Here is a 16,141-nt window from a genome sequence, read left to right as displayed (position 1 = left end):
GAAGATTGATTGTCGGTCGCCTCGCAGCGGTTTAAATGTTCTCTTAACTGGAAGAAATGGAGACGTGAGGTACTGTATTTTTCGGAGTATAAGTCGCTCCGGAGTATAAGTCGCACCGGCCGAAAATGCATAATAAAGAAGGAAAAAAACATATATAAGTCGCACTGGAGTATAAGTCGCATTTTTTGGGGAAATGTATTTGATAAAAGCCAACACCAAGAATAGACATTTGAAAGGCAATTTAAAATAAATAAAGAATAGTGAACAACAGGCTGAATAAGTGTACGTTATATGAGGCATAAATAACCAACTGAGAACGTGCCTGGTATGTTAACGTAACATATTATGGTAAGAGTCATTCAAATAACTATAACATATAGAACATGCTATACGTTTACCAAACAATCTGTCACTCCTAATCGCTAAATCCCATGAAATCTTATACGTCTAGTCTCTTACGTGAATGAGCTAAATAATATTATTTGATATTTTACGGTAATGTGTTAATAATTTCACACATAAGTCACTCCTGAGTATAAGTCGCACTCCCGGCCAAACTATGAAAAAAATTGCGATATATAGTCCGAATAATACGGTAAGTCGCACTAGAGCAGGGGTCGGCAACCTTTACCACTCAAAGAGCCATTTTGACCAGTTTCACAAATTAAAGAAAACAATGAAATGAAAACAATACATTTCCCCCAAAAATGCGACTTATACTCCAGTGCGTCTTATATATGTTTTTTTTTCCTTCTTTATTATGCATTTTCAGCAGGTGCGACTTATACTCCGAAAAATACGGTAGTTGTCCGGCTGGAAATCGGGAGATTTTCGGTAGAATGGTTGTCCTGGGAGATTTTCGGGAGAGGCACTGAAATTCGGGAATCTCCCAGAAAATTCGGTAGGGTTGGCAAGTATGCGACAAAGGGTGTGTGTCCATGACAGGCGGGGAAGGAATTTGTCGCTCCTCTTCCGGGAGAGTCTCGAAGGAGCTGCCTTGCCAAGTCGCTTGCAGCCAGGGAAAACAATCCAGATTTTTGTGTTTGAGTGAGCGAAAAGAAATGTAAACTTTCCACTCTATTGTCTATTTTGGTGCCTTATATTCATAATACTTCACCATTCGAGCAGCCTGCGTCTCCAAGATGTTGTCATATTTGCAAAACAGTCCAAAATCGCAAAAGTCTGAGTGCCCACAGGTTTGCTCGCATCCTCCAATCATTTGCGGCAGCTTTAGGGTACTCTGAACGGCTGCCGGCATCTTCCAATTTGTCGATGCACCAGGACGACGCCTACTCCAATTAGCGGATGTCCGATTATCGTGGTTCGGAATAGGTAGATCTCTTCAACGTCCTCGACTGGACACGCGACACTCTTCTACCGTGTGTCCTGCAACAACCGTTTGGACGGGACAGACACGTTCCCTCAAACCCAAGATCTTGTCAATTTTGTCGGGAGGTCGGTTGATTAATTCCGTTGTTTAGATTTGGAGAGCAGTGCAAAAAGAGGCAACAAGAACCTTAAGACAGGACAAAAGAGGCAAGCAGGAGAGATAAGGGCGAGGGAGAAGGGAGCGTCCGCCTTCGATGAGTACCAGTGAGAAAATTATATATATATTTATATTGACCTCTTTCAAGCTGCACAATCGTTGTCATGTTTGCAAGGCTACACAGATTTAACTGTAAAAACCTGGCAGCTCAGTTGCCTGAAATTTACCGTAAAATCATCAGCGGTACTATTTTTCCATTTACAGCAATGCACAGTAAAAATAGGGAATGTAGATTTTACGGTAAAAAAAAAAAAGCAGCTTTATCGCCAGAATTGTGCGGTAAAATTAACAGTGGTACTGTTTTTTTTTGTTTTTTTTTATTAGTAATGGACTTCAAAATAAAAATGGGCAAAGATTTTACGGTAAAAAACTATCAGCTCAGTCACTAGAATTTTAACGTAAAAACAACAGTGGTACAGTTACCAATTTACAGTAATTTGGTGTAAAAAAAAAACACACAAAAAACATCTGTAAGTTTTATTTATCAACAACACCCAGAAACGCCGCCGGCTTCGCTGGGGCCGAGCTCATCTAAGATGGACTGATGCAAAGTGGGAAAGTGTTCTGTGGTCTGACGAGTCCACATTTCAAATTGTTTTTTGGAAACTGTGGACGTCGTGTCGTCCGTACCAAAGAGGAAAAGAACCACCCGGATTGTTCTAGGCGCAAAGTTGAAAAGCCAGCATCTGTGATGGTATGGGAGTGTATTAGTGCCCAAGGCACGGGTAACTTACACATCTGTGAAGGCGCCATTAATGCTGAAAGGTACATACAGGTTTTCGAGCAACATATGCTGCCATCTAAGCAACGTTATCATGGACGCCCCTGCTTATTTCAGCAAAACGATGCCAAGCCACGTGTTACAACAGCGTTTAAATTTTATAGTAAAATTATGGTGACTGAGTTGCTATTTTCTTACTGTAAAATCTATAGAATTTTTTTGATCTTTTTTTATTTTACATGCTAGCTAGTTTCTTTTGAATTTGAGACCCCTGTTTCTACGGTAGACTTTTTGACATTCTCGGGAACCCACGTCTTATACTGAAAACCTAAACGCTTCGGAATTTAGCATCCTCCGTATTTCTGATCTGTCTAGGAGGAGCTGATCCGTAGCAACACCTGGAATGGGCCAAAATCTACAGGAAATTACCTTTTTTTGTTTTGTTTTGAGAATAAAAATGTACTTACAAGATTCAGAAGTGCATGTTAGTTGAATTAGGCAGATGATTTATGTTTATAAATGGCGGCATGAGGCTAAATTCCTCACTGGTGGTGCATGGTAAAACTATTTTAGTCTTTCAAGGACGGGCGCTTTGGAGAGCTCCAGGAAAATGTGTGTGACAAAAGCAGCATCAGGGTAAGATCACACTTTTGATGAATACCAGGTGAGTACGCTCACTGTTGTTGTTTTCATTGTTGTGTCTCTAGTTTGGCAAAACAACATGTGTGTAACTCAGCGCCGGTTACACAAACATTGTAAGGTCCGGTGTTAAGCGATCGTTTTTCCTCCTTGTGTCACCTTTTTAGCGAATATCTAGTGATTTATTTTAAATATGACTGATAATTTACTTTTATTTACACAGAAGGAACTTGTTAATTCGTATCGCTCTAAAATGTTTGTCTGTCCTCGATTGGCATTTCTACTATCTCCGCTCACTTGTGACGTCGAGGATAAATATATATATTTATTGTATGTGTGTATGTATATAAATGTGTGTGTGTATGTATATATATATATACATATATATATATACATACACATATATATACACATATATATATATATGTATGTATATATGTATATATATATATGTGTATGTATATATATATGTGTGTATATATATGTATATGTATATATATGTGTGTATATGTATATGTATATATATAGATGTATATATATATATCTATATATATATATATAGATGTATATATATATATATATATATAGATGTATATATACATATGTATATATGCATGTATATATACGTATCTATATACATGTATATACATATGCATATATGTATATATATATATGTGTATGTATATATATATGTGTGTATATATATGTATATGTATATATATGTGTGTATATGTATATGTATATATATAGATGTATATATATATCTATATATATATATATAGATGTATATATATATATAGATGTATATATACATATGTATATATGCATGTATATATACGTATCTATATACATGTATATACATATGCATATATATATACACGTATATATACATATGTACCGGTATATATGCATGTATATATACGTATGTATATACATATGCATATATATATACACGTATCTATATACATATGCATATATATATACACGTATCTATATACATGTATATACATATGTATATATACATACAGTATGTGTATGTACATATATATATATACATATGTGTATATGTACATAAATGTTTACATTTATATATATATGTATATATACATACTGTATGTATATAAATGTTTACATTTATATAGATATGTATATATATGCATATGTATATATACATATGTATACATGTATATACATATGCGCATATACTGTATATATACACATATATATATATACACATGTGTATATATACATATATATGTATAAATACGTGTGTATATATACATATGTATATAGATACGTATATACATATGTATTGTGTGCAGAAGTGCGTGAAAAATGTCAATTGATGAATGACAGCGCTTCATACAAGATTTTCCCACAAACATATTCCTAGCCCCTTCCTGCTCCATCACTGTTAACGTAATGGCATTTTCTCCCCCACACAGTCTCCTGTGGTGCGCAGTGCCCATGCTGCTACTTAAAGGCAGCCATACCAGGTTCAAATCCCGGTAGGAGTTTAGTTAGGAAGGTATGTCTTAATGATGTTACAATTTGTTTTAGTACAAAAATGGTTTCACATGTGAGAAACATTTTAATGGGACGATCGCCAAATAAAACTCTGCTTAGTGTCTCAGTTTAACCTGGGAAAGCCCAGATTACTTTATTTGTCCAAAACACATCAAATAGGGCATTTTTGTAACAACTGACATTTTAATCAATTAAACGACAAAAAGTAGTGATGTGATGCCATACTTAAGGAAAACCACATCATTGTAGTCACTTCTATAGTCCAGCAGTTGAAAGGGTAAGTCAGTACAGTGTCAATACAGCTAGTGAGTGTGCCAAACACTCACCTTTCACTAGTAAATAGCTAACGTCTGATTTTATAGAAAAAAGTACTAAAATATAATCATTTCCTAAAAATAAAATTAAAAAAAGTCAGCAGAAACACTTCAAACATCAGTCTCATTTAATCATTTGGTTTTCTTAGCAAAAAAAAAAAAAAAAAAGTTAGAAAGTATTCACATGGCTCCAGGTAAATTAGGAGAAAACATCAAGGGGATATGGGAAGGAGCCACTAGGCGGCAGTGTTGCCTAAATGTATGAAAATGGTGGGCAGCAAGTAAACACAGCAAAATATCAACAAGGCTACAAGAAAATGTTATCAGGAAGGAACAAAAGAGGATTTTAGTACAGAAAGTTTAGGTCGCACTTATTTTGCAACATTAGAAAAAGTGAAAGTTCCACCTTTGGTCCATCGGAAGGGTCGGAAAAGTCTCAGTTTTTACTTATTTAACGAAAATTGTGTCGTCCTGATCGTGATTTCCCATTTTCGACAAGTCTCTAAGGAATGAAAGCATCGGTCCAAAGAAGCGCATGTTTGAAAAGAGGGAACGAAAGAAAAGATCACATGATGTATTTGCACACGGTCGTCCTCCTCGCCCTACGAAGAGGCTCGGTTCTCCTCGTAAGGGGACTCGTAGACCTCCATGGGGGGGCAGGTGCACACCAGGTGCTGGTCGCCGTAGATGTCGTCGATCCTGGAGATGCTCGGCCAGAATTTGGTCTCGGGGCGAATGAAGGGCTGCAAAACAGAAACATAATGGAGGTAAAACATGGCAAAATCTTGTGTCAGATGAACAACTTAAAAACAATTCATTTGTTTTTAATTTTGCAGTTTTTACCCTGATTTAAACTTTATTTATATAGCTCTTATTCACAAGTGTCTCAAAGGGCTGCACAAGCCATAACGACATCCTCGGCTCGGATCCCTCACCAGGGCAAGGAAAAACAAAAATTCTATGTTTTTTTTTAATATTATAATATAATATATTTTTTTAAATTTTTATTGATCTTTTTTTTTATTTTGATTATCAATGTATCATCTTTTTTATTCATGATGGATTAACAATTTGTTATTTGTATTGAATTACCAAGTTGTTTTCTTATTTCTAATTATTGTATTTATTGGTAATCATGCAAATGAGAACTGAGGACTTTTTTGGTTTAAATTTTATTTTATCTGGATGAAAAACTAATTTTTTACTTTTTAAGTGATAGTATGTTTACATATTTTAATAATCCTGCTATGAAAGTAAGGGTTGCTCAATTATTTGGAAGTAATTATTTTAGCCATTACTTGTTTCCACAGTATGTATTTAATTAAAACAGGTAATAAGGGCTTATTATTTAAAAACATATATACAATAATAGTGGTAGTAGTATTTTACAGGTAATCTTTAAAAAAAAACACGTTATATATTTATTTGAAAACGAAAAAGACAAAACATTTTGAAGTTTACAGTTTAAATCTTATTACTTGGAAATTCTGTTATTGTGCCAACTTTTGTTGTTCCAGAAAAGCTCAGCTATGACTGATAGTGCAGTTTACAGATCCACCACATGAGGGCAGCAGAGGACACTCACCAAGGGGAAAGCGGCAAACTCTCTGGAGTAAGGTCTGTCCCAGGTGGAGGACGAGATGCAGGCCAGTGAGTGAGGCGCCATCTGGACACATAAGTACATACATATAAATACACACACACACACATGCATATAAACATACACATATAAACATGCATACATACAAACACAAAAATACATACACATACAAACAAAAACACACACATACATAAACACACAGACATACATACAAACACACACACATGTACATATAAACACACAGACGCATACAAACACACACATACATACAAACACACGCACACAAACACTCACACACAAATACATTGACAGAAACACACAGACATACATACAAACACGTACATACATACTAGAGATGCGCGGTTTGCGGGCACAACCGCGGATTATCCGCGAATCGGGCGGATGACATTTTAAAAAATTAGATTTTATCAGCGGGTCGGGTCGGGCGATTGAAATTTAAAAAAATTAGATTTTAAATAGATTCAGGCGGGTGGCAGTTAAACCAATTCGGAAATATATATACATAGTTAAATGTTGTTACCCACATACGAAAAACGAGCAGGCACCTGCTGCATATGCCACAACAGAAGAAAAAAAAAAAAAGAGATGGACACTTTTACGGAGCGGAGAAGGGACGCCTCGCCGGGGTCCGGGACCGAGGCCCCTTCCCCCGAGAGGGCCCCACCGGGAGCCGTAGTTGAGGCGATCCGCGAGAAGGGCCCGACGCACGTCCAGGGTCACCACCGCGCCCACCGCACCGACACCCCGCCTCGTCCGCCTTCGCCGCGGCCGGCGTCACGCGCAGCAGGTAAGCAGCTTACCTGCCCGCCACCCCCGTGGCCGGGGGCTCGTAACAGGGGTCACTCCGCGCGCTCCGCCCGCGTAGCTTACCTGCCCGCCACCCCTGTTGCCGGGGGCGCGTAACAGGGGTCACTCCGCGCGCAGTGCGCTCACGAAAGGGGTGGGGCTCACCCTGGTTGATATAGACAGCAGCTAGGACGGTGGCCATGGAAGTCGGAACCCGCTAAGGAGTGTGTAACAACCCACCTGCCGAATCAACTAGCCCTGAAAATGGATGGCGCTGGAGCGTCGGGCCCATATACCCGGCCGTCGCCGGCAGCGAGACGCGCTTGGAGGTGCGCTCAGCGCGGCTCCCATATGATTGCGCACTGGTGTGCGTCTGGGTCGTGACAGCGTGGCACGCGAATGCTGCATTGGATCAGTCTCTTTTCTTTAACAGGCAAAAGCTTTATAGCCTCACTAATGCCTTGCATCGTCTATATTAGATATATAACAACGGGCGGATGCGGTTCTGATCAAATGTTAGATCGGGTGGATTGCGGATGGTTGACGACTTTCTGATGCGGTTGCGGATGAAATAATTGCCTATCCATGCATCTCTAATACATACATATAAACACACACACACACACACAGACATACATACACACACAGACATACATACAAACAAACATACACATACATATAAACACACATACATACATATAAACACACACATACATACATATAAACACGCACAGACATACATACATAAACACACACATACATACATAAACACACACATACAAACATACATATAAACAAACATACATATAAACCCACACAGACATACATACATACAAACACAGACAAACATATAAACAAACATACATATAAACACACACATACATACATACATAGATATAAACACAAACATACATATAAACACACACAGACATACATACATACATACAAACAAACATACATATAAACACAGACATATATACATAAACACACACACATACATACATACACACACAGACATACATACATATAAACACACATACATACATACAAACAAACATACAAACAAACACACACATACATGCAAACATACATACAAACAAACACACACATACATGCAAACATACATACAAACAAACATACATATAAACACACACATACAAACAAACACACACATACATGCAAACATACATACAAACAAACATACATACAAACACACACAGACATACACACATACATACATACAAACACACACATACATACATATGAACAAACATACATATAAACACACACACAGACATACATACATAAAGACACACATACATACTTATAAACACAGACATACATATAAACACACACATACATACAAACAAACATACATATACATACATATAAACACACACATACATATAAACACACACATACATACATATAAACACACACATACATACATACAAACAAACATACATATAAACACATACATACATACAAACAAACATACATATAAACACACACAGACATACATACATATAAACACACACACATACATACAAACAAACATACATATAAACATACACATAACACACACATACATACAAACAAACATACATATAAACACATACACACATACATACATATAAACACACATACATACATACAAACAAACATACATATACATACATATAAACACACACATACATATAAACACACACATACATACATACAAACAAACATACATATAAACACATACATACATACAAACAAACATACATATAAACACACACAGACATACATACATATAAACACACACACAAACATACAAACAAACATACATATAAACATACACATAACACACACATACATACAAACAAACATACATATAAACACATACACACATACATACATATAAACACACATACATACATATGAACAAACATATATATAAACACACACATACATACATACATACAAACACATACATATAAACACACATACATACATACAAACAAACACACACATACATATAAACACACACAGACATACATACATACATACAAACAAACATACATATAAACACAGACATATATACATAAACACACACATACATACATACACACACAGACATACATACATATAAACACACATACATACATACAAACAAACATACATATAAACACACACATACACACATACAAACAAACACACACATACATGCAAACATACATACAAACAAACATACATACAAACACACACAGACATACACAGATACATACATACAAACACACACATACATACATATGAACAAACATACATATAAACACACATACATACATATAAACACAGACATACATACATAGACACACATACATACTTATAAACACAGACATACATACATATAAACACACACATACATACAAACAAACATACATATACATACATATAAACACACACATACATATAAACACACACATACATACATACAAACAAACATACATATAAACACATACATACATACAAACAAACAAACATACATATAAACACACACAGACATACATACATATAAACACACACACAAACATACAAACAAACATACATATAAACATACACATAACACACACATACATACAAACAAACATACATATAAACACATACACACATATAAACACACATACATACATATGAACAAACATATATATAAACACACACATACATACATACAAACACATACATATAAACACACATACATACATACAAACAAACACACACATACATACATACAAACAAACATACATATAAACACACACATACACACATACAAACAAACACACACATACATGCAAACATACATACAAACAAACATACATACAAACACACACATACATACATATGAACAAACATACATATAAACACACATACATACATATAAACACACACACAGACATACATACATAAAGACACACATACATACTTATAAACACAGACATACATACATATAAACACACACATACATACAAACAAACATACATATACATACATATAAACACACACATACATATAAACACACACATACATACATACAAACAAACATACATATAAACACATACATACATACAAACAAACATACATATAAACACACACAGACATACATACATATAAACACACACACAAACATACAAACAAACATACATATAAACATACACATAACACACACATACATACAAACAAACATACATATAAACACATACACACATACATACATATAAACACACATACATACATATGAACAAACATATATATAAACACACACATACATACATACAAACACATACATATAAACACACATACATACATACAAACAAACACACACATACATATAAACACACACAGACATACATACATACATATAAACACACAATACATATAAACACACACATACATACATATGAACAAACATACATATAAACACACAGACATACATACATATAAAGACACACATACATATAAACACACACACATACATACAAACACACATACATATAAACACACACAGACATACATACAAACAAACACACACATACATATAAACAAACATACATATAAACACACACAGACATACATACATATAAAGACACACATACATACAGACATATAAACATCCATCCATCCATTTTCTACCGCTTGTCCCTTTTGGGGTCGCTAGAGCCCATCTCAGCAACAATCAGGCAGAAGGCGGGGTACACCCTGGACAAGTCGTCACCTCATCACAGGGCCAACACAGATAGACAGACAACATTCACACTCACATTCACACACTAGGGACCATTTAGTGTTGCCAATCAACTTATCCCCAGGTGCATGTCTTTGGTTACACGTAAACACACACACACATATATATAAACAAACGCATACATACATATAAACACACACACATATAAACACATACATACATAAACACATACATACATATAAACAAACGCACACATACATACATATAAACACACACGTAACAGTCACCTTAAGCGGGTTGACCCGAGAGTCCATCCTTCCCTCCTCGATGTCAGCGATCTCCTGGCGTATGCCCAGCAGGGCGTCACAGAAGCGATCCATCTCTGCTTTGTCCTCGGACTCAGTGGGCTCGATCATGAGGGTCCCTGCCACGGGCCACGACATTGTGGGGGCGTGGAAACCTGCCGGATGTCAATTTATGTGCTTTCAGATCTTGCAATCCTACTTATGAACTACAAAACTCAGAGAAAATAGATTAAAGTGGCACATATTAACTGCTTCCAAATATACAATCTGGATTGAAACTGGTTTGAGATGAAAGATCCTGACGTTGCGTTCACACGGTGTGGCACATTTAGATTGTAACCATCGGTAAAATATATGGATTAAAACTGGTTGCAGATTACTATTTCTACATTCACACAGTACATTTACATTTCATTCTAAATTTACTTTTTGGATCAGATATGGATTAAAAATGGTTTGACATTTCAAGTGGTGTCGCTTTAAAATGCCTTCCAAATATTCAAAGTGGATCAGATATGGATTCAAACTAGTTTAAGATGACACTTTCTACAAAGTATTCACACAATAAATCTGAATTGCTACCAATTATTTCGATCTGGATCACATATGGATTGAAACTGGTTGGAGATCATATCTACACAGCACTGTAGATTTTAATTTCATTTCAAATTTACTATTTGGATCAAATATGGATTAAAACTACATTCTACATGGTGTGTACACAGTACATTTCAATTAGTATACTGTATCTAGCAACAATCAGGAAGAGATGTGAATTAAAACTGGTTTGATGTTACAATTTCTAAATTGCATCACACAAAAATGTTTAATTGCTTCCAAATTTTCAAACTGCATCAGATATGGATTAAGATTTCAACTGATGTTGCATACACAAGGCACACTTGAAACGGATCCGATATGGATTAAAACTAGTCTGAGATTACAATTTCTACATTGCGTTAACACAGTAAATTTAGATTTCATTCCAAATATACCAATTACATCAGATATGGATTAAAACTGTTTTGAGATCGTAATTCTTACACTTAATTCACAGAGTAAATTATAATTTTATTTCAGATTTTAAATTCAGATCAGAAATGGATTAAAACTCTTTTGACATCCTAACTGATGTTCCATGCACAAACCAAATCAAAAATAGCTTCCGAATATTAAATCTTGACCAAACAGATTAAAACTGGTTTGAGTTTAACTTCTACACTGCAATCACACAATAAATTCAAATTGCTTCCAAATTTTCAATCTGCATCACATATAGATTTAAACTGGTTTCACATTTCAACTGATGTTGCACATGTAAGGCAGATTTAAAATGACTTCCAAATATTCAATCTGGGTCAGATAAGGATTAAAACTGGTTTGAGATTGTAATTCCTACACTTCATTCACAGAGTAAATTACAATTTTATTTAAAATTTTCAATCTGGATCAGAAATGAACTGACGTTGCATACACAAGCCAAATTGAAAATGGCTTCCAAATATTACATCTGGAGGAAAATTGATTTGGGATTATAACTTCTAAATGGCATTCACACAGTAAATTCAAATTGCTTCCAAATTTTCAATAAGGATCACACATGGATTTAAACTGGTTTCACATCTCAACTGATGTTGTACATACAAGGTACACTTAAAATGACTTCCAAATATTCAATCTGGATCAGATAAGGATTACATTTGGTTTGGAATTGTAATTTCTACACTTCATTCATAGAGTAAACTACAATTTTATTTCAAATTTTCAATCTGGATCAGAAATAAACTGATGTTACATACACGAGCCAAATTGAAAATGGCTTCCAAATATAAAATCTGGATTAAAATATGGATGAAAACTGGTTTGAGATTGTAATTCCTACACTTCATTCACAGAGTAATTTACAATTTTATTTCAGATTTTCAATCTGGATCAGAAATGAACTGATGTTGCGTACACAAGCCAAATTGAAAACGGCTTCCAAATATTAAATCTGTATAAAAACTGGTTTGGGATTATAACTTGTAAATGGCATTCACACAGTAAATTCAAATTGCTTCCAAATTTTCAATCGGGATCACATATGGATTTAAACTGGTTTCACATATTTCACTTCCAAATATTCAATCTGGATCAGATAAGGATTACATTTGGTTTGGAATTGTAATTTCTACACTGCATTCACAGAGTAAATTACAATTTGGATCAGAAATGGATGACACTCCACCGAAAACTGGTTTGGGATTATACCGTAACTTCTAAATGGCATTCACACAGTAAATTCAAATTTGTTTCCAAATTTACAATTGATTGAAACCGGTTTGAAATCACAGCATTAGACAAATTAAATTGTCTTTAAATCGACAATTTTTGTTAAAAAAAAAAAAAAAAAAAAAAAATCGTAAAAGTTAACTTTTTATTTGGTCAAAAATAATATATTTACTGTGAATTCTAATTAGGTAAATAAAAAGTTACTTCCGATTCATGACAAAGTTTGATTAATAAAATACATTTGGGATTTTAAAGTTAAACTAATTAAATTGTATTTATTTTAAAGTATCTTTAAACCAAAATTCTCACCAAAATATTATTATTTTTTAATTATTTATTTATTTATTTTAGAGAGGAAGTCCCTCATAAATGCCCATATAAGTAAGGGAAAGGACACAAGGCGCACCGTAGTCCTGGAGCCTCTTGGCCACGTCCACGGCCTCCACGTTGGCCGTCTTCTTGAAAGGCCTCACGTCCAGGATGAACTCGTGGGCTACGAATCCTGTTCACACACACACACAATGTCAGACTGAGCCGTAGCTGTCCGCTGACTACTCTAAAGTGCAGTCATTTCTAAGATGGGCTCTTCACGCCTGACGTACCTTTGGACCCTCTGTAGAGGATCTTGTAGTGACCCTCCAACCTCTTGGCCATGTAGTTGGCATTGAGGATGGCCATCTCTGTGGCGTGGATCAGACCCTTAGAGCCCATCATCTAAAAAAACAAAAAAGTGTGAATCCCGGTTCCCGTTTTGTCTGCGTTGGTCTGACCTTGATGTAGGCCCAGGAGATGGGCAGGATGGCGCTGGAGCCCCAGGGGGCGGCGCTGATGGTGCCCAGGGAGCTGCTGCTGTTGACCGAGGTCATGGAGACCACCGGGTGACTGGGCAGGAAGGGGGCCAGGTGGGCTTTCCTGGTGGAAGGGAAAGGAAAACCGGCTGTGACGAGGTCGCCTCAATGCTAATGCTAATGCTAACGTACACGCCAATGGGGCCCATGCCGGGTCCTCCTCCCCCGTGAGGGATGCAGAAGGTCTTGTGCAGGTTGAGGTGGGACACGTCCGAGCCGTAATCCCCCGGACGGCACAGACCCACCTGTGGGGGGAACAAGGAACAGTGGAAGGAAGTTTCACATCAAGTAGCTGGGGAGAGGGAGGTCTGGGCTTCTTTGCTTGGGCTGCTGCCCCCGCAACCCCACTTGGTGGAGATCAACCATTTTCTATTTCTATTAGATCTTGTCAACTACCACAGGTGTACTTAATGATAAGGGTGTAAACATTTTTTTTCTCGAAATAATCGTGATTCTTATTCGATTAAAAAAAAAATTAAAATTAATATTTTATATATATATATATATATATACATATATATATATATATATACACACACCGTATTTTTCGGAGTATAAGTCGCACCGGCCGAAAATGCATAATAAAGAAGGAAAAAAAACATATATAAGTCGTATTTTTTGGGGAAATGTATTTGATAAAATCCAACACCAAGAATAGACATTTGAAAGGCAATTTAAAATAAATAAAGAATAGTGAACAACAGGCTGAATAAGTGTACGTTATATGAGGCATAAATAACCAACTGAGAACGTGCCTGGTATGTTAACGTAACATATTATGGTAAGAGTCATTCAAATAACTATAACATATAGAACATGCTATACGTTTACCAAACAATAACCAGTACCATATTTTCCGGACTATAAGGCGCACTTAAGATCCTTTCATTTTCCTCAAAACTCGACACTGCGCCTTATAACCCGGTGTGCCTAATGTACGGAATCATTTTGGTTGTGCTTACCGACCTCAAAGCTATTTTATTTGGTACATGGTGAAATGATAAGTGTGACCAGTAGATGGCAGTCAAACATAAGAGATAAGTGTAGACTGCAATATGACTCAAGTAAACAACACCAACATTTTATATGTTCCATATAGAACATTACACACGGCGCTCAAAAATCTATCAAAATATTTTAGTACGACTTTGGTAAGCTATGAAGCCGCACCGCTTGATGGATTGTACTGTGCTTCAACATACCAGTATTATTATGGTGTGTGTATAAGGTAAGACATTATCTGGCGTTTTGTTTCGCAATATTATGCAAAAGCATTTTTCTTACCTTCTGGTACCTGCTGATCTGTATTTGGGATCTGCATAAATCCTGAAAAATTGCGCGCGTCTGCCTTTGCAGTCGATAAGCTTCTTCTTTTTCTCTATCTTCTTGTTATGGGACATTCATCCTCCGCTGTTGCCATTTCTAATATAAAGTAGTGTAAAGTTCCTACTTATATCTGTCAGTAAACTCGCCATGAAAGCGCTAAAACATACCGGTGTAGTGAGTTTACTTTATTCACCCAAGGAACTTTAGTTATTAGAGCGTTCTGGTCAGACGGTTTTTCACGGGACACTTTTCCGGCGTTGTTGAGGAGATGCTGCTCCGTTATTGATTTAAGTAAAGTCTAAAACAGTTAGCCTTCCACTCCCGTCCTTGCACGCTACACCGCTACAACAAAGATGACGGGGAGAAGACGCTGAGTCACGTAAATAAGACCGCCCACAAAACGGCGCATTCGGAAGAGACTGTCAGAAAGTGACTTGAAGATCATGTGTAAAACATCTTCTATGCAACATTTTGACCAAAGAACCACCATTACATGTTATGTAGACCACAAGG

General features: G+C 36.1%; 1 protein-coding gene across 1 annotated transcript in view; it reads right to left on the bottom strand.

Moving 5' to 3' along the window:
• Positions 1–4,852: 4,852 nt before the first annotated feature.
• gldc (glycine dehydrogenase (decarboxylating)) overlaps positions 4,853–16,141 on the bottom strand; it is a 40,621-nt gene continuing 29,332 nt past the window's right edge. Inside the window, exons 19-25 of the mRNA XM_061980396.1 lie at positions 14,435–14,547; positions 14,225–14,366; positions 14,057–14,168; positions 13,861–13,956; positions 11,166–11,338; positions 6,333–6,413; positions 4,853–5,490 (exon numbers count right to left, since the gene is read on the bottom strand). Of these exons, the coding sequence (XP_061836380.1) occupies positions 5,350–5,490; positions 6,333–6,413; positions 11,166–11,338; positions 13,861–13,956; positions 14,057–14,168; positions 14,225–14,366; positions 14,435–14,547 (858 nt within the window). The 3' untranslated portion in view covers positions 4,853–5,349. The remainder of the gene's footprint in view (positions 5,491–6,332; positions 6,414–11,165; positions 11,339–13,860; positions 13,957–14,056; positions 14,169–14,224; positions 14,367–14,434; positions 14,548–16,141) is intronic.

This window comes from Nerophis lumbriciformis, linkage group LG20 (assembly GCF_033978685.3).
Source record: "Nerophis lumbriciformis linkage group LG20, RoL_Nlum_v2.1, whole genome shotgun sequence".
In the NCBI taxonomy this organism is placed as follows: Eukaryota; Metazoa; Chordata; class Actinopteri; order Syngnathiformes; family Syngnathidae; genus Nerophis; species Nerophis lumbriciformis.
The sequence above is the reverse complement of the archived record's forward strand: the minus strand, read 5'-3'. Positions and strand labels throughout refer to the sequence as shown.